This window comes from Lutzomyia longipalpis, chromosome 2 (genome assembly GCF_024334085.1).
Source record: "Lutzomyia longipalpis isolate SR_M1_2022 chromosome 2, ASM2433408v1".
NCBI classification, from domain to species: domain Eukaryota; kingdom Metazoa; phylum Arthropoda; class Insecta; order Diptera; family Psychodidae; genus Lutzomyia; species Lutzomyia longipalpis.
The window spans coordinates 29,760,377-29,786,717 of NC_074708.1; the positions used below are offsets into that span (position 1 = coordinate 29,760,377).

At 36.6% G+C, this 26,341-nt stretch overlaps 1 protein-coding gene and 1 long non-coding RNA gene across 7 annotated transcripts; both read right to left on the reverse strand.

Annotated features, from left to right (window-relative positions):
- Positions 1-10: 10 nt before the first annotated feature.
- Positions 11-2,207, reverse strand: LOC129790033 (uncharacterized). The gene is made up of 2 exons (XR_008750524.1): positions 289-2,207; positions 11-209 (listed from the first exon to the last, which is right to left on the reverse strand). It is a non-coding gene; the product is annotated as an uncharacterized LOC129790033 (long non-coding RNA).
- A 1,083-nt stretch (positions 2,208-3,290) lies between these two features.
- On the reverse strand, positions 3,291-26,294 carry LOC129790034 (E3 ubiquitin-protein ligase Ufd4). 6 transcript variants are annotated; one of them, XM_055827199.1, is made up of 13 exons: positions 26,180-26,294; positions 21,880-22,287; positions 15,450-16,349; positions 14,181-14,919; positions 13,869-13,993; positions 13,494-13,637; positions 11,266-11,734; positions 10,844-10,879; positions 10,304-10,479; positions 5,999-9,769; positions 5,752-5,923; positions 4,127-5,675; positions 3,291-4,063 (listed from the first exon to the last, which is right to left on the reverse strand). In XM_055827199.1, exons 3-13 carry the CDS (start codon positions 16,347-16,349, stop codon positions 3,781-3,783), a joined length of 8,364 nt encoding a protein of 2,787 aa, XP_055683174.1. In that variant the 5' UTR covers positions 21,880-22,287; positions 26,180-26,294; the 3' UTR covers positions 3,291-3,780. The 6 variants fall into 6 exon arrangements, with proteins under 6 accessions (XP_055683174.1, XP_055683175.1, XP_055683177.1 ...); XM_055827200.1 differs by having other exon boundaries at positions 25,952-26,180; XM_055827202.1 differs by lacking the exon at positions 13,494-13,637.
- Positions 26,295-26,341: the final 47 nt, after the last annotated feature.

Genomic DNA, 26,341 nt, shown 5'->3' on the forward strand with positions numbered 1-26,341 from the left:
ACGCTTTGAATTAATTTTTTATTTTTTTATTTAAAAATTATATATATAAATCTTACATGTATGATACTTTGTCCTTCGGCGGTTGAACTCTGACGTCCTGGGTCTTTGAGATGTTCTGCAACTCCTGTATTCCAAGACACGGGATGCTCTGCAATTTCTGTTTTCCAAGACACGGGATGCTCTCCTACTTCTGTTTTCCAAGGCACGGTCTGAAAAGACAAATAATTTTATGAATATTAAGTAAAATCTTCAAAATAAAATGAGATATAATCAATCAATGATAAGTACCTTTTCTTTTCTCCATTCCCTTCGTCATAAATGCTGATAGTTCTCTTTGGCGAGCTTTTGTAACGTGGGAGTATCCGTAAGATAGTTGTCCGGGAACGCCGGGAACATGTAGCTGTAAGAATATTACAGAATATAAGAAAAAAACAAGAAAAGTCCATGGGACACATGGGACGAATCCATTGACAATCCATTGGGTTGTCCATGGACACTCTTTTTGGGGAGCCTGGGAGAGTCCGGAGAATAGAAGTTGTCCGGGAACACGTAGCATGAAAAGACAAATCAATGAATAATAATGGAATAATAGAAAAATTTGTCAAATATTACATACATAATATTTACTACTACTACCCCGACTACTTCTACTACATACTACTGCTACTACTACTGCTATTACTACTACTACTACTACTATTTACAGAAGAGCGCTCTTTAATTAAAATACTTCTCTTTTTACCTGCTTTTATTCGAAAAAAATCTCTCACCTGGACTTGTCGAAACACGTAACCTGTAAAAAAGAAAATTTCTATTTTCGCGTACAATTATATAAATTGCAACTTAATTTCTTATACACATCGTTTAACTATATCCTAATTAGTGTATAATGTACTTACTTTGCTATTTTTCCGGATATTTTTCCCATTTTTCCATTTTCCAACGCTGCTACACACGCACTCTTCACAGAACAAAGACATTTGAACAAACGTAAGACATATCGATGGAAGCATATGTCGAAAGTCCAATGAAAATAGTTGGACTGGCATTAGATATATGAAATTTTAACGTCCTATGATATTCCTTTGGATTAGCTTTGGACGTCTGAATTAGACGTCTTAAGAGATATCGTAGTACAAGATATTATACAATCGTGGGATATATCCCAATCGAATGTTCAATGATGAACTAATGGACTGGCATTGGATACGTCTAACGTAAACTTTCCTCTGAAATTCCTTTGGACTAGCATAGGACGTTTGAATTAGATGTGCTAAGATAAATCGTAAGATTAAACGTTCGACCATCGTTGGACATATCTCAAACAAATGTCCAATAATAAACCAATGGACTGGCATTGGATATGTCCAATTAGAATGTCCTATAAATTTTCCTTCGACTAGCATTGGATGTCTGATTAAAGTGTCCTGAGGTAAACTGTAGGATTAAACATTAGACTATGGTTGAATATATCTCAATCGAATGTCCAATGGTAATCTATTGGACTGGCATTAGATACGTCCAATTAGAATGTCCTATGAAATTACCTTGGAGTAGCATTGGACGTTTGATTATGGTGTCCTAACATACATCGTAGGATTAAACATTAAACTACTGTTAGACATATCACAATCGAATGTCCAATGATAATCCATTGGACTGGCATTGGAAACGTTCAATTAGAATGTCCTATGAAATTACCTTGGAGTAGCATTGGACGTTTGATTATGGTGTCCTAACATAAATCGTAGGATTAAACATTAAACTACTGTTAGACATATCACAATCGAATGTCCAATGATAATCCATTGGACTGGCATTGGAAACGTTCAATTAGAATGTCCTATGAAATTACCTTGGAGTAGCATTGGACGTCTGATTATGGTGTCCTAACATAAATCGTAGGATTAAACATTAGACTACTGTTAGACATATCACAATCGAATGTCCAATGATAATCCATTGGACTGGCATTGGAAACGTTCAATGTAAACGGAAATTGGACTCATATAGGACAAGTGAAGGACACGTCCCAAGAAAAATCATTAGACTAGATATAAGACTGTAATTGGACATATCCCAAACGAATGTCCAATGATAATCCTTTGGACTTTCATTGGATATGTTCGCTGAAAAAAGATCACATTGGATTGCTGTTAGACATGTCCATAGACATGTCTACAATAATAGGACAACTCTTTATGGGGACACGCACTTTTTCCTGGAAATGCATTTTCGCGAACTTATTTCAAACCAATTATGCCATTCGACGCGGCGTCGCTTTCTGATTGCAAAAACTTACTTCCGGCCGGAAAATTCGGCGGAAAACGCGAGAAAATTGCGAAAAACTGAAAGTGTGAGGGAGACGGATAGCGGTAAAATGCATCCATCTCACTTTCTCTTCAACAAAATGTACCAAAAAAGGCGCCAATTTCAAAAAGTAGTCAAAAAAGCATGAATTTTATATGGGGGCGCTATGAAGGGGAGCTTTGGGGGGAAAATGAATGTCGTTGGTGAAAACCGCCTGGTATCAGTAGTCTCTGTACCAAATTTCATCACAATCGAACCAACGGTGTAGAAATGCATACTGTATCCGTGTTTTCATTGCAGATTTTTTTTTCAATTTCAATCTGTTTTTTAGCTTTTTCGTTTTTATCAATATTTTGATTAAGAAATATCAGAAATATAGAAGATTAAAGAAAAATGCTGAAAAAAATTGTTTAACTGATACTTCTTACTCACAAGGGAAGGTTATACATTTAAGAGTACGGAATGGCTTGAAATTTTCACCAAATATTCTTTACAATGTATAAAAACCCTGTGCCAAGGGTTTTTTTCTACAGATCCGTAGTTTAATAGTTATAATTAATTAAATTTTCCCATATAAAATTCATTTTGGGAGAGCAAAGCGCTGGAGAGAAACGCAAGAGAGAGAACTGCGCGCGCGTCTGTGTGAGTGAGTAGTGGTAAGTAGCGAGCGCACGGGCAAAGAACTGCTCACCACTACTCACTCACACAGACGCGCGCGCAGTTCTCTCTCTTGCGTTTCTCTCCAGCGCTTTGCTTTCCCAAAATGAATTTTATATGGGAAAATTTAATTAATTATAACTATTAAACTACGGATCTGTAGAAAAAAATCCTTGGCACAGGGTTTTTATACATTGTAAAGAATATTTGGTGAAAATTTCAAGCCATTCCGTACTCTTAAATGTATAACCTTCCCTTGTCAGCAGTAAAAATTCTCCGAGGAAATTTTCCAATCTTTACACAATTTTCCTAAAAAAATAAAGTTTTTCTTAATTTTTTAAAATTATTGTAATTTTTATTTACTCATCTTTATCTGCCTCTCACTCAATACATCATTTTTGTTATTTGAATATCACACTAATTATACACTGTTTTCATTTTTTATTTTAAATTTTATTCAGTTAAACAGAGACGAAGGAAAAACTTAAAATTACATCCTACTATCGTTCTAAAATATTCTTTCTTTTACTCTGTGTGATTAAATATTGTCCTAAAATCCAAATTCTTTTATAGTGCATCAATTATTATTTGATTCAAGATCTGTTTTCTTTCATTCACAAAATCTCGATACTTTGAAAAAATTGAGAAATTTTTGTTGTTGAAATTTTTAATGGAAATTTTTCTTTTTCACTTTCTCTGCAATAAAATCCTTCAATAATTGTGATTTTGCCATTATACCAGCAGCCGTTGAACACAAAATTTCACGCACACACAGAGATTTTCATTAAACAACATTTCATTTTTTCTTTTCATTTAGTTGAGATGGAATCCCTTCTCCTTGGTGGCAGTCAGGAGTCTCTCTTTTAGAATCTCCTCCGTGGGATAATCAGGTAGCTTGAGGTAGTGGACGCAAGTATTGACAGACGGATAGCTTCCCTCGCCAGCATCCACTTTCCGGACAATTGTGAGGCGAGGCATGAGATTTGCCAAACCACCAGGTGGTAAGCTGCTGCATCCGGTTGTGAATTGCAAGAAGGCTTTCCTTTCTGGTCCCGTGAGACTCATCAGTACATTCACGAAGCGCAAGAAACCAGGACTGCAAAAAATATTTTTTTTTAATAAACAATCCACGCAAAAAGCAATTTTTATTCCCACTCACCTGTCTTTGCTGTAACCCAATTTTGGTTCTGTGTAATTTAGGAGATCATCCCTTGTCCATTCGGGATTTTGTTCACCGCATATCATAATGCGTGCCTCCTCGGGCGTAAAGGCAGCCAATTTATTGAGCGGAAACACCTGACTGAAACCCTCGTGGAAGGCCTGAAGTTGCTTCGCAATGCCATCTTGGAGGCAGAAATTCATCGTGAGATCACAGTACTCCTCCACATTCATCACCGTCACATCCACCTGACTACCATTCGGGATGAGCTCTGCACTCGGGAACCCGTACACCTTCGAGCTGGGCAGGTAGGTGAATGTGAGAGCCAAATCCTCAAGATTAACCTCCATGGACTTTGTAATGAGCTTCAATTCCCCAATCATTTGGGCTTTGGTTTCGGGTGTTAAGCTTGCATTCTGCTCAATATTCTGCTTTTGCCCCACAAGTTCTTGCAGCTCCTGCATAAATTCCGCACGAATAGGATCAATTTCAGCCAATTGATCCCACCCCAGGACACCATCGTACCACGACGAAGCTGGAAATCGTGCTCCCAACATACGGGAATACGTATCAATGGCTTCGCGATCACTCTCCTCCGACATAATGCTTGACATCATGATGTCCTCATTGGACTTTAGCCCAGATCCCGCGGAGATATTGCGGGATTTTGTGCTCTTTGTGTGACACAGCAACTGGAGGAATGGTGTCGATAGCGGTAGATCAACAATACGCCCATCCTGTAGGACTTTGGCAAGGAAGACACCCAAAAACCAAAAGTACTTTGCAACACGTTCACAAATTTCCGAATCTTGCGGCAAGGGTGCCGGGAAAAGTCCCGCAGGGCGTCTCACATAGTACCCCGCTGGCTTTGCACCCTCACCCAGATCAATCTCCACTTCGTTATCCCTCTTGTAATCCACCTCATCGTCACACAGCCACATCCCCAGATCACTTCGTTGCAATTCCGCCGCGACAAGAGCATAAAATTCCAACGTTGGACCCAATCCTGTACCCTCTTCCCCGACAAATTCTACCTCTAGCACGGATTTTCGTGTACAGTGCGTCTTCATCACTTGCACAGCCCATTCAATGAGATTCTCACTCCGTGGCACTTTAACGCGATCATGCTTGAGGCGGCCAACGCGGAATTCATGCTGCTCATCACGACGCGGACTCGATCCCGGTATACGTCTATCCAATGTCACATCGCGCTGCGATTGAAGCCACACAATACTCCTTGATGCCCCAAAGGCAGTTGAGCTGAAGTACAACTGACGCGTCTCGAAGGGAAAGAGGAAGGGACACGATTGATTGAGATCCTCACACCACGATGGCAAACTATTGCTACTGAGCACAAGGGGATCTTGAATTTGCTGCACAAGCTTATTTGTGATTTTCTTGCTCATAAATAGATCACCACTGAGTGCTGAGGTACTACTACTACTACTACCCTCCGTATCACCTCCCGTCATCTGACCATTGATGGCATTGAGTTGTGACAGAAGTTGCAGGACATCGTCAACGGAGCAGTGGAGTGTTGATGGTGTCACTAAAATGGAGAATTTTTCAGTATAAAATTTGCCACAATTTCCTTGCCTTCTCTAGCTCTTGTAATGGATACTTACTTGGAAGTGGTGAGCTTGGCGAAAGGGTTGATCCTCCACTTCGTCCTGAACTGAAGACAGATACCACAGGGGTTGTTCTCCCTTCACCGCTACTTCCATTATTGTCTTCCCTACTCGTGGCTTCACGGTAGATTATGGTGTAAGTAGGTTCCCAGATTTTTCGTAATTTCTCCTAAAAATATTTTTAAAAAAATTCAAAATAAGCTCATAAGAAAAAAAAAATTTAAAAAAAAAATCATTTTCTAACCGTTTTAATCATATTTGTCATCTGCATGAGCTCCTGGACGGCCCTGAAGATTGTCCAATCGGGATTTGTTAGGGGAATCTCCACATCTGGCACACCAGTCAAATTGGGTCCCTTGAGTACCAAATGCAGTGATGGTTGCGGAATTAGTGTTACATCGACCGATTGAGATTGACTCTCGGAACCAGGTGGTGGTATATCGAGATCTGTTGTCTGATTAACATTCGTACGTCCTGGACGTGGATCAAAGGCGGGAATAAGAGCTGAAAATTGCCTCTTAAGCACATACTCATCATCCCAGGATTTTCTCTTTCCCGCTGCCACAAGACGATTCTCCAGTGTCTCCTCATCCATGAATGATAACAAATTCCTTGATACCATCACTTGAAGGAGTGTACTACCAACTTCCTCATATTCATCCTCATTCTCCTCATCATCATTATCCTCCTCCATGTCCTCATCATCCTCGAGATCCCCAAGAAGTGTTGGAGCACGACAACTCTCGAGGAAATCCTCCAGAGACACCTGCTCGCTGTCGCTACTCGTTGATGTGAGACTCATGGTGAAGGCAGGATTGAGGGCTGGTGATGGACTCGTAGCTGCCTGCCCACTACTTGCAGATGTCGTAATACCAGCTGTGGTCCCAGAATTCGTCGTTGTTGGAATATTGGCTGAACTCGTGAGACTTGGATAACTCTGAGCCGTGCTGAGGAGACCAGTGTGGAAATTACTTGATAGTGCCAACTTCACGAGACTAGTAACAGAATTTGGACCACGCGGGAAGAATCCTGATGTACTCTGATTGTTGGTACTATTTGCCGTATTCATTGCTTGATTGTTTGCCTGGAAAGCTCCACCACCACCATTACCCTGGGATGTTCTGCGTCTTGCCATGGCGGCAAATGTCTCAAGGAGCCCATGTGGTGTTGCTGGTTCAATGGGATTAGTCACTTCATTGGTGGACGTCGTTAAATTGGGTACAGATACACTCATGGGATTTGCTACGACTACGGCATCAGCACTAGTACTCGTTGAAGATGGTGCACCAGCTTGGGCGAGTGTCTCAGTGGCTGTAGCTGTTCCTTGGGTTACAACAGACGTAGCTACAAGATTATTCTTCAAATTGTTCGTTGTATCGCGTTCCTTGGCCACAGACGGTGGTAGTGGTAAGTAGATATCTTCAGGTTGTTGCTGAATCTGCAGGAGCTTCTCTACTCTGTGCAGAGGTTTCCTCATCTTGAAATTCTGCTCTTCAGCTGTTGCTTGAATTTTCTCACTACTTGGTGTTGTTGTTGTATTGGCAATCGTTGACTTTTGTAGCGTCATCCTTACAGCAGGTGTTAGCATGTTTGCCGTTGAAATGGATAGAATGTCCGAAGAGAGAATATTGCTGGCATTGTTGCGGAACGTATCGACTCCCTGACTAACTGTTGTTGTCATCTTTGTTACACCACCCGACTGTGAACGTAGGGTACTCAGGAGTCCCTTGGAAGCAATGCTGTTTGTTGAATTGCTCGCATTTATCTTGTTATTGGCTTCGTTGAGAATCTTACTGTCTTCAGGATAGCTCTGTTGGCGTACAAAACAAGGATTTCCCGTGCTACTGGATGCAGGTTCCGGAGTCCCAAGTGTCAGATTCTCCGTTATTGTAGCCAAATCCGATGCAATTGTCTGTGTTGAATTGTTAATTGCAGACAAATCTGGATGATGATCCCGAAGGGTGTGCACAACAACAGACACCTCTGTTTGATTGGGATGAATCTCACCCGGATTGACAATGTCACTCTTAGCTGATGATAAAACATTCTCAGCAATTGCCTCAACAGCTTGCTTCCATGTCAAATTGTCCGCAGATGAAGCTTGATCTGTGGATGCAACAGAACCCCTACTATCTGTTGTAGCCTCAGGGAGACTTGGGGTTGAGCTGGATTTTCTACTTGTAAGCACACTAGTCTTATCTGTGGACCTTTTCGTTGACAATGGGATAAGGGAGTTGCCGGGTTCCATCAGTAGACTATCACAATTAGCCAGTTTAAGATCGTACTTCCCTTCGGCGCCCATTCTGTAGGAATTCCTCACACCATGATCCCACTTTACATCAATCCATCCATTGTGAATCTCCCCCGTGACTGTACCCTCACACGGTGGATGCCCATCTTGATCATCCCAGCGCCAATCAACACCACGCACTACTCTTGCACCGGATGTGATGTGCTTCAACTGTGCCCGTATCTGACGTCTCTCACGACGAATCTTCGCTTCAATCTCCTTAGCAGCTGTCTTCCCCAAATCCTCACATACTGACACCACACGTCCATAGATTTCAAAACCCGAAAGACTGAGGTAGTGTGTCTGCCCCGAAGCATTGCGCCCATTCTGCTGGATACGCACATGCCGGAAACCAATTGTCTCATCTGGGGAGCATTCAATTGTCCACGTGCACGTACTACCAGGTTCAACGAGACTTTTATCATCGCTATGCGTATACAGGGTCTGCCATGTGAGACCATCCTTTGACATTTGGAACATCCAATTCCTCAGTGCTGATCGTCCATAGCCTCTTGCATGGCGTAGTGTGTAGGCCGTTGGGATTAGGAAGAGCCCCAGATCAATGGCAAACCACGCTTTCTTGTTATCCTTTGTGTGGCAATTTATTGAAATGCTATCCCGCGAGAGAATATCCTCCAGTTTTCCATAAGGAAGCTGCTTCCCTTCGGAACTTGTAACTGTAACAAGGCCATATTGCGCTGGATTTACCCACTCGGTAGTCTTTCCATTTGTGCCAATAAAATAAATCAGTCCATTCTCATCGAAATCATATTGATGCTTGAAGACAATTTGCTTTCCGCACTCCTTGAGCTTCTTTAGGTAGAAATAAGTTGATCTATCCATGTCGTACCACTGCTTTGCCACCATCTTTAGCAAATACTTGGCCAATTGACCCACAGTGGCGAGTGGTTCCATCTTCAAATGCCTCCCCGTACGATCAAATAGTGTTGTTTCACACGATGCTCTCTCGAGACGAAAACGTAGTCGTTTGGTGAGAATTTGCAACCCATACCCCGTACCAGGTGACTCATAGAGGTACACCGGAAGTTTCTCAATACTCTCCAGGACTGCCACTAATTTACCTACAAGGATACTTGCTGTACTCTTCCCCTTTGCCCCATCAATTGTCTCATTGTTTGATCCCACTTGGATGCATTGATTGAATATGGCAATTCGCTGCTTTTGTAACTTATTCGCCTTATTCCGCGTGAGTCCAGATTCCCAGTAATTCTTCGATAGCAATGCCACAAGTGCCTGCACAAGTCCCGAACTGTGCATTTCGTATGCACTCACAACACCATCCACGTGAAGAAGTGTGGCGAGATTGTTGAGTGCCGATCTGAGTCTCTCCTGCCATGTAATCTTCTCGCAACAACCACCCTCAGCTGCCACACTACCACCATCCACCACAGCCTGTCGTGCCAATGTTAGTGAATATTGCTCCTCGAGAGCTGTCTCAATTTCGCGCACAATCACCGCCAACGTGGCCACAGCACCACGCGGTACTGCTTGTGCGGCCTTGAAGTGACGATTGTAGATGTCACGTGCCATATTCTTCACCTGGCACTTTTGCGCCTCAGCCTTGGAACGCATCTTCTTCTTCCTACTACTCGACCATCCAGATGCAAAGTCCGGACCGAGGGTTGTTTCAGCTGTAAATGTATGCTTCGTACCGCGATTGCTCTCAAAGACAAACCCAGGTAGGTCATCTTGCAAAATCGTCACCTGAAAAATGAAAAAAAAAAAAGACAATTTTTATAAGATTCTCTTATTTAGAGTTTTTTCTCCATGAAATTTTGTTTCGGGTCTTAAAAAAATTTATTGTAGCGTAAAAAAGATCAGATTCATACGATTTTTTCAGCTTTGCTCTTGATATTCTTATCAATTTTGATTTATCAGTACATATTTGCGAATTATTTGATTCAAGGTCCCCCAAAAGCCAAAAAAAAAGTTTTTGTTTTTAATTTTAAATGGGCTCTTTAGCAAAAAAAAAAAAAAAAAACTTTAGCATTGAGTTTATAACATACAGAGAAAAACTCAATGAAGAGTGAAAAAAAAAAAAGATTGCCATCCACGAAAATTTTCACACGATCATGGGAAAGATCAATTTACACCAACAATGGAGAATTGTTTACCATTATTTCATTTAAAAACGAAAAATTCATTCAATTTACAGCGATTTTATCATAATTTGTGCAATAAATTGACGCTTCTCAGCGAGACGCATAAAATGCAAATATAATTTTACTTTGTACTTACTTGATGGCCTTCAGAATTGTGGATATGCAGTTGATTGTCCTTTTGATTTTGCAACACCCAATTCCCCACCATTAGCCGTGCAGACGTCGATGTGGATAAAATTGGTTGCGATATCGATCCTTGCCGGACAGCAGCGCGAGCTCTCTGCAATTTCTCCAAAAATTCTCCACGATTCTCTGTAAATATTTCCAAAAAAAAACAAAAAATAAATTAAGCATTTATTAATTTAAACTTTCATTAATAAAAAATAAATAATAATAATTAACTTTCACGAAACATGAGAAAAATTTTGGAGGAAAAATGAGTAAAAATATTTTCTGGAAAGAAGTAAATGGGAAAAAGTAAAGTTTCAAACACAAACCTTTGAAAGCATTGGAAATTATTTGCACAAAAAGAAACCATAATAAACAAAAGAAAAAATGAATTATTTTTTTATGAATTAAAAAATGAAAAATGAAAATTTAAACAAGACAGAGAATGGAGTAAAAAGAATTGTATTTTATGTGTAATTATTGTTATAATGAGGAAAAATGGCCTCACCTTCGCTAGAAATAGAATCCACGAAGTCTTTTTTGCCTATAAAACAGAAAATTAACACAAAATGTCTCTGATGAGTTTGTATGATTAATAAAAAAAAGAGAGAAGTCTCATTGATTTTGAGCGAAATTTTAATTTGCAAAAATTTCTCATACAAATCTTGTGCTGAGAGTTTGTTTGGAGAAAAATAATTCTGTCCCTTTCTCCCTTACTACATCACACCACACTCTGGCATTAAAAAGAAACTACTTTATACAATTTTTAAAGCTATAAATGATTTGTAGGCGTTAAAAATGAATTTTGATTAGAAAGGAGGGTGTGAAAGAGAGAAAAAATTCAAATATAATGTGTGCCAAAGTACCGAATCATTCAAAGACTGAGAAAAGAAATATTTATTACACATTAAATTAAAAATAAATTTTTACCTGAGCTATCACTTCCATTTTCGGGACTCCCACTGGAATACATTGTAGCCAATTTCCCATCCAAGATAAATCGGAACCATCCATTGGAGCCATTTGATAGCTCCAAGGCAGCTGAATCTGACCACACGTATAGGCAATCACGTCCACGGCAGATACTCCAATCTCTCCAGTGGTACGCCTTTCCCGGTAGAATTTCTTTGGCATCCTCCAGCACATTGTCACTACTTAATTCCACTGCACCCGATGTATTGCCCACCTTTTGCTGCCGGCTCGTCGATGCGGCTCCCTCCTCTTGGGACTTTATCACATCCGTTTCAGCACCTTCACTCCCAATAGCCGATGGACCCATGAGTGCTTGCACCTTTGAGAATACACCCAAACGTGCAAAATGATCGAGAAATTCATCGTGAGTCTTTGACATTAATTCCTCAATTATTGTCAAAACCACCAAATGTCCATCCTCATCGTCCTGCAAAAACACATTATGTGGAGAAAAAAATATCTTCATTACTTCTATTGTCAAATTACAAATATATTTAACTTTTTTTTTCAACATTTAGTATATCAACGGTGCAACAACAAATATACACCAAAAAACGCATTTTTTTCTTCTATTCTTTTCTTACTAATAAAAAAAGGAAAAAAAACAGAAACTTTTTTTTAATGCAGCAGACAAAATTCATACAAAGTGATAAAAAAAACTACATTGCATTGCAATTAGGAAGGGAAAATTATCTCATTAGAAAAAAATAAACACGAGAAGGGGCGTCGATTTCCATGATTGCACACTTCTTTGTAATTTTTTTCTTGCAAAACTTCAAGCGGTGGCTTTATAGAAAATTTATTTTCTTAAGGTTTCTTTTTTTCTCTCTCTCTCTCTCTCTCTCTCTCTCTCTCTATATGAAGACTTCCAAGCATAGTTTGTTCGTTCTGAGAAAAACTTCAATAGAAAAAAAAATAGAAAAAGCTTGTTCTATGTGATAATTTAATACCTTCAACTTTGAATTAAAATAACTCTGAGTTTTCAAGCTGTTTGAAGAAAAGAAGGTTTAATTTTTTTTAGACTAAATAAACTCATCTTGGAGTATTTTTTTTTAGTTTAAAAAAGTCTGCAAATCTCTTCAAGCTGCTATTGTTTAATAACCTTTCTTAATTCCCAAAATTAATAATGAATTAAGTAAATGGTATTGGAAGCTTTCCAATAGAAACAATTCTGATTTAATTTTTAATACATTAAGGTCAGCAATATTCTGGCGACAACGGCGACAGATAACTTCTCTTTTTTTGTTATTATAAATATGAATTATATTTCCAAGAAAACGAACTAACTCTTCTTTAGTAGAAGATGAGTTTTTAAATAACTCGGGACATTTCTTTTAATTCCCTCAAATTGTATACAGTATGACAGTAATAAAAAGTTAACTCGTTTTTTTTCCAATAAAAAAAGCTTCAAAATGTAAACAATGACGTCACTTTTGCGCTTTTCTTATCTTTTAAAATAATTCCTGAAATATTTATAATAATCCTTTGTCACAAACACAGAGAAAAATAGAATTTATTATTTCTGTCTGTGTCTCCAAATAAGGACTCTAACTATCTAATAGAAACAAACATAGACTTTTATTCTTTAACATTTTAATAATAATCTATCTTATTCGTACTATTTTAAAACCTGACCATGAAAATTGACACACCCTATAGACGCATAGGTAAAAGAAAAACTACAGCATTTTTTTTAAATTTAATTTGAGATTCCTTTCACTTGCTATCAACACAACGTTTTTAGAGGGGAATCAATTGAAAAAAAAATGTAAAAATAAAAACATTAGCAGAATGAAAAAAAAAAAGAAAAACTAAAAGGAAAATAGTGTTAGAAACACATCAATAAGATAATAGAAAAAATAAATAAAATTCAAAATACGCACGCGGTTGAATTTATAACGAAAAGATAGACACAATTGAAAGAAATAAGAAGAAAAAAAAACAAGTGAAAACTGTATTAAGAATGTTAAAGAAAAAAAATAATGGAAATAAAATAAAACATTAACACAATGCAATGTAGATAATGAAAGAAACAATTTTCTTGTTATTCATTTTTCTTTCTCTCATTTTTTTTTGTTCATTTCTATTGACTCTCGCAGAGAAATATTATTAAAAACAAAAAAATTTCTTTGCGCCTTTTTTATGATCTTAAAACAAAATTATTACTCTTTGTGTATGAATTTTACCGCCACTTGATTATTCGATGGTGGCTGTGGTGGAATAATATAGAGGTGATAGTGCTGATGCTGTTTTAGGTTGTTCACTAATGTGCCAACTTTTCCCTTACGAAGGGGATGTTGAAAATTTAATGTGGGCCAACTGTAGCTTATCTGAAAATTCCGCATTCACTTCATTTTATAACCCATGGTACTCTTTCATCACCACAATTATTTTATTTTATTTTTATATTAATATTGCAACCATAATCTAAGCTCAGCACTAATTATAATATATTCTTTTTTTTGTCTTTTAGAAAAATAAAACTCCCACCCCCTCATTGGTTTTTATTTTCATTAGTGTGTGCCGAGAGACTATAATAATTGCATTATTCAGTCACTTACCTCATTATCCAACACACTGGCAACCACCTCCACCAGCAATGTACCCAAATTTTGGTCATTCTGTGTCGAGCAGAGTGTTGAGAGCAATTCAGGTTGGGTATATTGGACCATCTTCTTAATGAGTCCTGAAAATGGGGACAGCAAACGATATGGGAAACTTCATTAACTATAACCCTTTTTGGGATCAAAAACGTGACATAATTGCTGAATATACAATAAAGAAGAGGAGAATCACACCACATAGGTACTATTGCTTCTATATTTAGAGAAAATTGTTTGAAATTATGTATGCAAAAAGGAAAGGACTCTTACCTAAACTTGATTTCCGCACACTCGCCAACATTGTGCTCTGGAAAGTTTTACAGAAGACCGGTAGAAAGAATTTGAGATAGATTGGTGCCATTTCGGGATCACCACGTGGCTCATTTGACTCATCCCCATCCAATTTGGCATCTGGTCGTATGGCCGACATCCAGTCACCAGGCGACTGCAGTATTGACGTCACCTCCCTGTGTCCCTCATCGAGACGCTCACGTGCCTTATCAAGCGGTGTCTTTCCATCTTCATCCCTCAAATCCGGATTGGCACCATACTTTAGGAGCACCTTTGCAATCCCTGGGCGCCCAAAACATGCAGCATAGTGCAATGATGAGCTCCGCTGTCCTTTGTTTACATCCGCTCCCTTCTCACACAAATACTCCACCATTTCGAGCGTCCCAAATGCAGACGCCCAATTAAGTAGAGTTTGACCCACGTCATCCATGCAGTTGACATCAATCCCACATGATTCAATAGCTTCCAGTAGTGCCTCTGTATCTTTACTTCGAATGCAGTCAATTAGCTGCCTGTGTGTCCTTTCTGCGCTTGAGTCCGCCCTGCGAACGCGCGGTACCAACTGCCCCTGGGCACATCCCACACGATTTAGTGCCTGGCGTCCCTCGAAAAGGAGCAACAGCAACAAATCTGCCAGACGCATGCAATCCAGCACACATCGTTCATCACCCTTAAGTGCCCGTTCAATTGCCTCTGGCAGCTTCGAACGTAGCAAATCCTGCAAGCAACCACCCACATTGATCAACTATATTATCCTTTTTAGTTTTATTACTCATACACCGTTCCCCCTCCTTTATGCTATTTCCATCTAAGGGATGGTCACGTTATTTTGGAAACTCTACAGGAACAAAATGGCCAAAATGTGAGAATTTCAAATAATTTTTTTGAGCACAAAAATTAATTTTCTAAATTGAAAATACTGAATTCTTATCAATATTTGGCCATTTAACAAGAGTGCAAGCAAATTTCGAATTTTTGGTTTCAAAATTAGCTTGAAAATCGCTCTTGAAAGTCCCCGAGTTTCCAAAATAACGTGACCATCCCTTATGTAGAAACTTTTCATTCTTCCTCTTACTCATTTATTATGCTACACACGCAATATACCTTTGGAAAAGGTTTTATAATTTTCAATTTTCATGAAAATAAAATTTTAAACTTTTGTTTCTTAAATGGAAAGAATCGCTTTAATAATTTTCTCGAATCTATTTATAGAGAAATATTTGAATTAAAATAAAGAAGAAAACTTACATGAGTGATAGTTGGTGACCCCCTGCAGAGGGTAGAAAGTAGTGAGATCGTCGTTGAAATAGATTGACTCGAACGTGTTGTGTCTGCTGCCTGAGATTTTGGAACAGCAGAAGCATGTCCCCCCTCTTGGAGGGTCTGTCCTGAGGTGGATGTCGACGCTACGGGTCCTGCAGCGTTACTCAGTCGATTGAGGAGCTCCGAGACGAGCCCGTATTCAGCAAGTGGTGCTGGATCTACACCCTTGCGTGTAAAACGATCCGCCACTGAGGCGAAACACTTTAGCGCCCCATCGGCAACAAGGGGATCCTCGTGCTGTAGCAGCGTACTCAGACTCTCAACGCACGTTTGAATGGTCGGACTGAGTGGTTCGACTTTTGTGCATAAACGCGACACAACTGCCATGGCAGAGTGAAGGGTATCTTTGTGCACCTGCGATCCACAATCTCGAATGAACGAGAGGACACAGTTGAGGCCACCACCCTCGAAGACAGCCCCAGCTTCACGGGTGCAAATCAGTTCGAGCACTTTTATACATTGCTCCGCCAAATCACGCGATGTACGACTCGTCAAATCGGCCACAACAAGACGATTGCAAATCGCCTTGATGGCTCCTTCAATGGCGACAATACGCCTCGTGCACTCTGCTGAGACATCAAGATAGTAGGTGATGGCACGTGCCGTCACTTCCAGCACATTTTCCGGTGCTAATTCATCAAGGAATATTTTACAGAGTGCCGGGAGAAAGGTTCGCGGTGGACAACTCTCAAAGCATCTGTCAACATTGTCTGACATCAAGAGCAGCATACATAGCTGCTCAAGTGCAATCAATTGCATATCACGTTCATCTCCCTGCCCCATGGATAGCCATTCCAGGAGCGTCTCTGGATCGACATCTCCCATCTGGAAGATACACAAACATCCCCAACATATGGGTTCCATTAGGAGCTCATTGCAAACAACTTTTGTATATACAGTAGGTATAAACATGAATACAGTCATTCATACTTCATGAAGAAATTCAAAAGAATTTTATCACAAAAATGCAAATATTTCTTACTTAAAGTTAATAAGTGTGCAAATATTTCTCGTGAAATGTAAGCAGTATTTGAGGCAAAGTGAAAAAGAATGTTTTGAAAATATTTTTGCAAATAATGCTAACAATAATAATGATTGCGAAGCGAGAGAGAAATGAACTTAATTCAAAAAGCTCTTGACATTTAATGTAATTCTCAATTTATTCAATACTTATATCTGATAAATAATCTAATCTAATGTGAGATAAAAAAAAACTTGGAAGCTTGAAGCTTTCAAATTTATAGGAATAAGAAAGCGTCCTGGTTCAGGAGCGTAGTAAGAAATCTATTCTAGGGGATGGTTAAAAAAATATTTGTTGTTCATTAAAATTTATTTTGAAAAGATGGGTTGTCGGTCGGATATTTGGATAATTAATTTTTATTAAAGCCGACGTTTCGATACATACATATAAGTCCTTCATCAGGGCATTAAATGAATATATTTTAACCAACTCAAAATTAAATCACAACAAAGAAAACACGACTTGTCTCTTTTTCTTTCATCGTATGTTGCAAAAAAAATTTCTAACGTTTGACGTTCCATTTTGAAATCTGATTAAACTTTTAAGGTTTCAATTTTAGACACTCAAACATTCTTCCTGGCTACGACACTGCCTTGATTTTCAAATATGTTGTAGGTATAATGTATTTTCCAAAAAAAAAATAAATGTAATTATAAACCTCTCCATATCCTCTTGGATATTTTTCTCTTCACATTTTTAGAATTATATTTCCCAACTTATTATATAACATGAGGCAATGCGAAATTCTCAAACAACCACCCATCGTCTTCGACGCACAACTTGCGTGAATTGATTGAGTGTTCGTGAAAGGTTTCATTTCTCATGCGTCAAGTTAAAGACACTAATGGCAAAGTATTTCATAATAATGTACAAAAGTTGTGCTTTAATCTACTTTAATGGACATTTTCGACGCTTGATGGCTTTTCGCTTCATCTTCGTTGGTCACCACCACAACTATTCCACACAACATATTCCTCAATACTCAATGCATTGATATTTTTTTCTCGTCTCGCATATGCATGTAAATTACATCTCAAAGGCAACATTAATAAATTAATTCAGCTGCCAAAATTCAATCAACAGCATTTTTAACTTTTTCCGTCTCTCTTACACACGGTCTTAAAGAGAATTTTTTTTCCTCACACTGGTACATAAAATAAACGTAAATTTTTTTTCTTCATCTGTGCGATTGCGCTTTGCATGTTTGTTGTGTGGCAATTTTTCTGTCTCACATCACGCCACATCAGTTGACTACATATTTCTCTTTCGCTCCGTCGCAGCATAGTTTATTTTCAAACAAAATATATTATGTTCAACCATAAGAGATATACAACACAAACTCAATAAATGGATAAACTTTCTAAATTTTGTGCTTTTTTTTCTCTTCTTCACGAATAGCAAATTGCTCAAGAATTATACTGACTGTGTGAGAGAAAGAGATTAAACACATTTTAGAAGTTGCACGATTCTCTAAAGGAATACATACCTACAATAAAACTGTTGTGATTAATTGTACCTATTTTTGTTTCTATGTGAATGCAAATTATATTATGAATGAATTAACAAAGATGCGAAAATTTTTTTCAAACTTCACTTGATATTTTAATTTGTTAAGGTAAAAGCTAAATTTCTAGAGCGATTGACCAATCTAATAAGCAATATTTGATTAACTTTATTGTCGGGCAATTTACATCACGCAAAATATATAGCTTCGTGATTTAATACAAATATAAAATCACAAATCTGATTCGCAATACAATATAGTAGCATAAAGTTTGTTGAAAATTTATGAATAAATGTTATACATATTATGTTACGAGGTAAATTGTCGCTTCGCTCCAATTTACCTCGCCCCGCTTCGCGGGGATTTGTTGCGCTTTGCGCAAATTTTAGAGAGAAAATAAATTGTGATGGTTTAAAGGCAGATTTGGGCCACTTATCAAACCCAAAAGAAAAAATTTGCAAAGAGAAGAAATCATTTTCATACAACACTTTAGGCGCCAAATTCAAAAATTTGCAAAAACTACATGAAATCCCTATGGGGGCTACCTGAAGGGGGGCTTTGGGGGGAAAATGAATACGGCCATCTGAAACGGCCTGTTATAAGGGGCCTCTGTACCAAATTTCATCGCGATCAGTCAAACGGTGTGGATTTGTATAGAAAAGTCGGAACGACGATTACCAACAAACAGGCCTTTCTTTATTATATAGAAGATGGGAAGCTCTCATCGAACGAAAAAGAAAAAAAATTTGCAAAGAGAAGAAATCATTTTCATACAACATTTCAGGCGCCAAATTCAAAAATTTGCAAAAACTGCATGAAATCTCTATGGGGGCTACCTGAAGGGGGGCTTTGGGGGGAAAATGAATACGGCCATCTGAAACGGCCTGTTATAAGGGGCCTCTGTACCAAATTTCATCGCGATCAGTCAAACGGTGTGGATTTGTATAAAAAAGTCGGAACTACGATTACCAACAAACAGGCCTTTCTTTATTATATAGATGGGAAGCTCTCATCGAACGAAAAAGAAAAAAAATTTGCAAAGAGAAGAAATCATTTTCATACAACATTTCAGGCGCCAAATTCAAAAATTTGCAAAAACTGCATGAAATCTCTATGGGGGCTACCTGAAGGGGGGCTTTGGGGGGAAAATGAATACGGCCATCTGAAACGGCCTGTTATAAGGGGCCTCTGTACCAAATTTCATCGCGATCAGTCAAACGGTGTGGATTTGTATAAAAAAGTCGGAACTACGATTACCAACAAACAGGCCTTTCTTTATTATATAGATTATAACTGCCTGCTATAAAATACCTTTTCAATAAGAACAAAATTATAAGAATTAGCCTATTTACATAGACATTTTTCAGCTTTCTGTCAATCTTATTTTTCACCGTAGTCTATTCAAATGAATTAAATACAGCCGTAACAATATTTTTAAGTTAAGAAAATTAGTGTCAAATAAAGGTCACGCAGTGTCTTAGCACAACCATGCCAGTCAGGGCAGTAACGTGGTCTCGTCACTCGGATCATTAAAGAAAAACTTATGCAGCTAATGCTTATTCGACTCTCCGAGTGCGTGTGGATAAACTTTGATTACTTTCCTATGTATGTATACATAAATACATTTGAGACATAAATGCCAGCATGCAAATGTCAAAAGTTTCTTTTACTTCTGAAAAAGTTACTGAAATACTTTTGAACATAATTAACTAGGTAGTACACAAACTTTTTTTTTTAACTTTACGTTACGTAAGTCAAATCTAATGAAAAATCAATACGGACGGATATTTCTTGAGCATGAACTTTTCGTTCCTTCAAAAGGAGTTTTCTCTTTGATCTTTTTCTCCTTCAATCATCAATCGGGCGTATGGGATATTAAATTCCCCAATTGAAATACTTTACAAAATGGAATCAAAATAAAAAGAACGAAGATAAAGCTTTTGCGGCAAGTCATGCGTTTTTTTTTTTTTTTGAGAACAAAATAGTATATAGGTACTGTCTCTTGTACAATAGCGTGGGCGTTTCTAGCAGAAAAAAATACAGCAGTCCTCAAGGTTGAATCGCTTAAGTAGACATCACTCCGTGCGAGAGCAATAAAAAAAGCTTGCAAATTCGCAAATAAAATCCAATTACTGCGTATTTTATGTCTTCCATAGTTCACTTTCAATTATAAATTATATTTTTCAGAAGCTCATTTTGCGTTTCGTTTTTATTTTTTCATTCTTTTTCTTTCCTCATTTCACAGTGCTGTGGTCTGTACTAAATCTCACTTTGGTATTTGTAATGCATCAATTACAATTAAATATGGATTTCATGTGAAATACTATATAAAACTTTTTTTTTTTCTTTTAGAAGAGAATTTTAAGCTATTAAACAGTATCTAGTTGGTTGTTATATAAACACTTTTGAGAAAATTTATGCTTACACATCAGGGATATATTAATTTTTTTTAATTTTAGTATACGGAAACAAGCTGGTCTTATCGTCCTATTTTCACTCACAAATGCGATGATACTGTGAGGTCTCTTGCGTTTACCACATTAAAAAATTTATAATTCATGTGATAAGATTAAAATTTTTATTAATTTTTTTCTCACATTGTTCGCACTTTATAGGATATTCTAGACGTCACTGCATAATTATACAAATATAATGATTTTTTCTATATTAATTTTTATTCTCATCTGTTTAGAAACTTTAGGATATTAAATTATTAACCAGTCAATCAATTATTTGATAGTGTCTTGGCATGAAAATTAATTTTAATATTCACGAGGAAAATCGATACAGAAACTAAAAATGTTAAGAAAAAAAGGCAGTACATAGTGGAGAATTATTATGTGAAATATTTACATATTATTGCAAAATGCTACAGAAAACCCTGTATTACATATTATATGAATCAGCATGAGTCATTTTTTTTTCGTTGTAGAATATTCTGCGTCGCTTCATCAATTTTTCAAATGGTACACATTTTGTTGATGGAAGTGTGTGAAATTGATAGTGTTGTGTGATTAAATACGTGATATAGGACTAGATGTGTTTGCCGTCGCACCATACAAGTATAATTTTTTAATGAGGTAAAAAAAAATGTCTCATGATAAGACACCACACGAGAGCACATTGAGAGATGCAAAAGAACGCTGACAGAGGTTAAAGCCTTTTGAAGATCTCTACTTGCAAAATTTCCGGATGGAAAAGTTTTAATGAGTTTAACATTATAACAGACATGAAAGTAATAATTTTGTTATCTAATGTATTAAAAATTTTTGTTGTTAATATTGAATTTGTGGAGAAGGGTAGATTTTTTTAGATACAACTATATCGGAGCCTTATTTTGGATAGGAATCAATAAGTTTCTTGATCAAATCGATCTATAACATGATATAATTACACGTTGGCGGTGTATCATCTGCTGACCATAAAAACGTACCTTTAGTTATTTGCTAATTCAATTTTTATTTTACAAATTTCCATGTTGGTCTTGCAAAAACTCATCTTTAACATGAGGTGAAAAGAGCTTTCTTAGCATACTTACCATTCAAATATGAAATTATGTATGTATTGATTTTAAAATTGAATTAATTATGATTATCTACGCCATGAAAAACATATTTCTTTTGTATAATTTTTTTTTAAAGTAATTTCATTAAAACATTGTGAAATAAAACACGTGTTTTCGTGCTTCTAACTCGAAAAAAATAATATCATTTCAGTGTTCTTTTACGCCATACATAATACAATTTTTATTTTATGTTTCATTTTATAATTTCGAACGACTAAAGCACGAGACTCAAAAAAAGAATAGTAAAAAAAAACAGATGCCATACCTTGACTGGTGGGTGGAAAACTTGATGTTCACTTTGTAGATTATTCCGTCGTATTTATTTCGTTGGACAGTGAAGTGAAGAAAAAAGCGCACACTGTGCGGCAAAGAATGAAAAATCCAAAAGATGATGGTTTATATCCTGCTGCTGTCTCACTTGTTTTTTTTTCTCTTCACCGTTTCACTTTAAAGCACAATTTTCTTTTTTTTATCTCTTGCCTCTCTCCCACAAACTCCACTTACACAATGAAGAAGAAAAAGTGAAAAAAGGAAAAGAAGAAAAACTTAAGAAGAAAAAATAACTAAATAAAAATCACTCTCTCAAAACTCTGCGTGGCGATGTTGAAGGTAAGATACCTAAACGCTTTTGAAAAGCGTGTTAAGTTTGAGCAGCAATTTCTCTCAGTCCTCACTGCAATGAAATTGAAAGTATATGTTAGGAAGAAAAATTAATTAATGTCACGAAAATGTCAAGTGAAGAGAAGAAGGAAAAGACAATGCAATTGGCATAATGCCCAATTGAATCTTCTTCTCCTGCAGCATTCAATTACGCAAAAATAGCAAAACATCAGAGGTGATATCAGTACGAGAGGAGGAGAAACCTTTTAATTCCATCACACTTCCATGCCATTCTTCCCATTCTTTCCCATATCTCAGTGAAGGTTTTATCTATACCTACTAAACGCCACATGTACACCCGTATTAATTATTTGATTATACGATAATGACACTGGAATGAAAATATGTTGTGCACCTCACATGATCGACTTAATAAGCAACGTGAAAAGAGCTTGCAAAGAAAACCGGAACGGTTTAATTGAGATGTATATGAATTAGAAACAGTAAAAAGAAGTTTCATTAATTGCTTCACGTCGTTTTGTCTTCCATTTTCACCTCAAAGTTTTCCACGCAAATCTTTTAACCCATTAACAATTTTAATTTTTCTTTTAAAATCCACATTAATATGAAGATAGTATCTAATTGTGAGTCTTAAAGCGTTCAACTTATTGCAATTTTAATGCAAAATATGTCTCCAAGCTATTTGGGAACTTTTTTTTCACTATATTAGTTAAAATATTTATTTATTTTGTTATTTTATATTGTAACAAAAAGACCACAATGGGTTAACAACAGCAAAGTTCACATAGAATCATTTCCACGTGAACCTATTTCGAAATGAAGTAAGAAAAAAAACTGTAGCGCAATAAATATTCATGGTAGTTTCTATTTCACCTTTTCCATCCATTTCAAATGATCCAACAAAAGGGTTAAATGCCTTACCAATTTGATTGTTATTTACTGCAAGAGGAAATTCACGGAAACTTTCTTTCACAACATAAACTTCCGCCGCCATCGCATTTAAGCTAACAGAAATCATTTTTCATATTCTTTCAAATTACCTTAAATCTAATTATTATGGATGTATGTATTACGAAAGAAGAAACAGCAAATTTATAATGAAATTGTTTCAATGGTTTTGACTAAAAAATAACGAAAAATATTTAACTGAATTAGTGAACTTTAAGAACCTTTCCAACCTTTTTTTTGAAAAAATTAAAAGATTTTAATAAGTAGGTTTCTAACTAACTAAGATAGGTTTATCGGTATTGAACCTAAAGAAAAGGATATACACAAATCACACAAGTAGACTTAAAAATATATTTTTTTAAATAAAAAAACATAAAAATCATAATCTAGCTACAGATACGGCGAAGACACTTACATTTATATTGTAAATAAATATAATTTTTTGAGGTACATTAAGTTGTGTATCGTTAAAACTGGATGAATGACCAAGTTTTGTATTTCTTCATTATATTGTATATTGTCTCTTTTCCACCTTTAATTTTTTAACACTTTGCTTCTTCTGAGAGACAAAAGAATATATGAAAAGCGAAAAAAACACACAAACATTACGAAACTTCTTCAACCATAGAGCACTGAATTTTTCACTTTATTTCTTTGTGAGGTGCTTTTGAGCAAAAATTATTTTTATGTAACTCCCTATCTTGTTGCTATTATTGTGAATTTTTATTATACCTATTTAATTATATTATACATTTTTTTTCATCGTCTCTAAATTATTTGTTTAGCCATGCGTAAGTTTTCAATTGTGTGAAGTATTTTTTTAACGTCTTGTTTTAATTTCTTTTTCTTCTCTCTCCTTCATCAATAATTTTTTTTTGTTGCATATCAATGAAAAATATCAAATTCACTCGGAACAATGTTAATTTCACTTTTTCTCTTTTCACCATCATAAACACTTGTATACTTCAAGGAAAAAAAAATCTCGAAATTTTCTCTACGAATCTGATTGATCAAATTGAATGAATGAGTTGGAATTTAACCGAAAAACAAATTATCTGCATCTCTGAATGGAAAATAATATCTATAACTAATACATTTCTTTTCTTTATTGAAGTTAAATTTAAAAGAAAACTGGAAAGCGTTATCTAAATAGTAAAAAAAAAGTGTTATTAAACAATAACTTATATGTATTAAAAAAATCCAGGAAGAATAAAACGTAAAATTGCTGTTTTCGGGGCAGATTCTGATATAAATCCTTTCCTTTCTATTCTTATAATTCATCATTTATAAGATTTTTGCTATTCTGGGAAAATTTCAAAATTTTGGCATTTTATTTGTTTCTTTATTAGGGATTTTGAAGGAAAATTACTTTTCCAGATCTTTCTGAATGTTTTATGGAGCAACCATTTTTTTGTTTTTTTTTTATAGAACGACAATAGAACAATGTTAGAAAAGAAAAGATTTTTACCAGAATCAACTCCATTGTTTAAGATTATAAAAATAATATTTTTGTTCATTAGTGTTTAATGACTAAACAAAAAAAATTAAATCATTTTAATGAAGCTCTTATTTTTTTTTTAAATTATTTACCTATCTACAGATTTTGTACAGAAAATCGATACAGATTAATCGGTTGAGATTTTAATTGATTTTATTTTTGTAATTTTATCCTTGATATTTGGTCCTACATGAGTTCAATGACTTGAATAACTGAACGCCTAAACTATATACCTCTCTAGGCTATCTATTTAGGGCATTACGATTTGGCATTATTGTTTTTCTCGTTTTATCTGTGTTTTGCTCTTCTGGTGCGACACCAAAAGAATTTACAGAGAATTTTTATCTCATGAATCTCTTAGCGTAAGTATATGTAACCCACAAATCTAACAGTAAGTTTTGAGGAAATTGGCTAGCACCACTGGCACTACAAGGCCGTAAATTACTGAATTTTTTTTTATATAACAAATTCATTTTGATAACTTTCAACTATATGAAAGATAGCAATCAAGTGCCATGAAATATTTTCAGCTGAAAATTTAGAGGGTAATTTTGAGAGAGTGCAGGGGGTGGTTGTTTGGAAAAATCAATATCACCTTGATAATCCCTCAAGGTCAGCTCTATGCCATCTATGTAGAATCAATCTATTTGGTAACCATCGACTTTTCCGCGGCAACCAAGCCCTTCCGGGCTTTTATTACTGATTCCACCGAAGGTGGGGGGTTGAAGCAATACGTGCCAGGGCTCCTCCAAATCCTCCAAATCTATATAATTTATTTAATGCACATTTCTGTCCATCACGCACGAGTCCTTCACCTTGAGAAAATCTCCACCCTCGGGTGGAATTTAAAAATGAAAAGAGCAAAAAACCTCTCATTGGGCCCTCGCGTGCGTGAGATGAATCAGAATGAATACTGGCATGGGGGAAATAGTGAAGGGGGCCCCGTGAGGCAGCTGATGCCGAAATGTGCCAAGAAACTCGCACTTTCTTTGTTTGAAAATAAACAACACCCGAGGTGCCAAAAAATCCAAATCACCATCCATTTTGCCCACCACTGCAATTTGGTACGTTTCAACTACGATTCATTTTTTTTTTTCATTCATAGATCCCCACAGTGCTATTGCGATGGTAGATGATTGATTCCCTCAAACTCCTCGTGCTCCACAAAATCCCTCTCCCGGAATTGAGGTAATCGCCCACACTCCCGGAAAATTCACAATCATTCCTCCTTTTCGATCGATCACAACCACACAACCCCACGCATAATTACCTCAAAATCCATCATAAGAGTAATCCGTGAAAACGGGGGCACACATTGCAAGCTGTTTTCACTGTGAAAATTGGGATAAAACAGCAAGAAAGTACGATGGAAAAGTTGTCCAAAAATAGTGTGTAATGGCGAGCACTGCGCAAAAATTGCAAATGGGGACGAGAGAAGTGTGACGAAAAAAAAAAAGTCCCGTTTCACACCATACCACACAGAACACAATAAACTCACCATTTAATTTACATTTCCAAGCTTTTATGAAACCAAAAAAGGGGTCCAATTTAATTTTCCAGGAGGATTTTTAGTGTTTTCCGACACTTTTTTTCCACGAAATGAAATTCAATTTTCACCTACTTCCCAACAAAACACAAGTGTCGATTTTCTACCGAATTC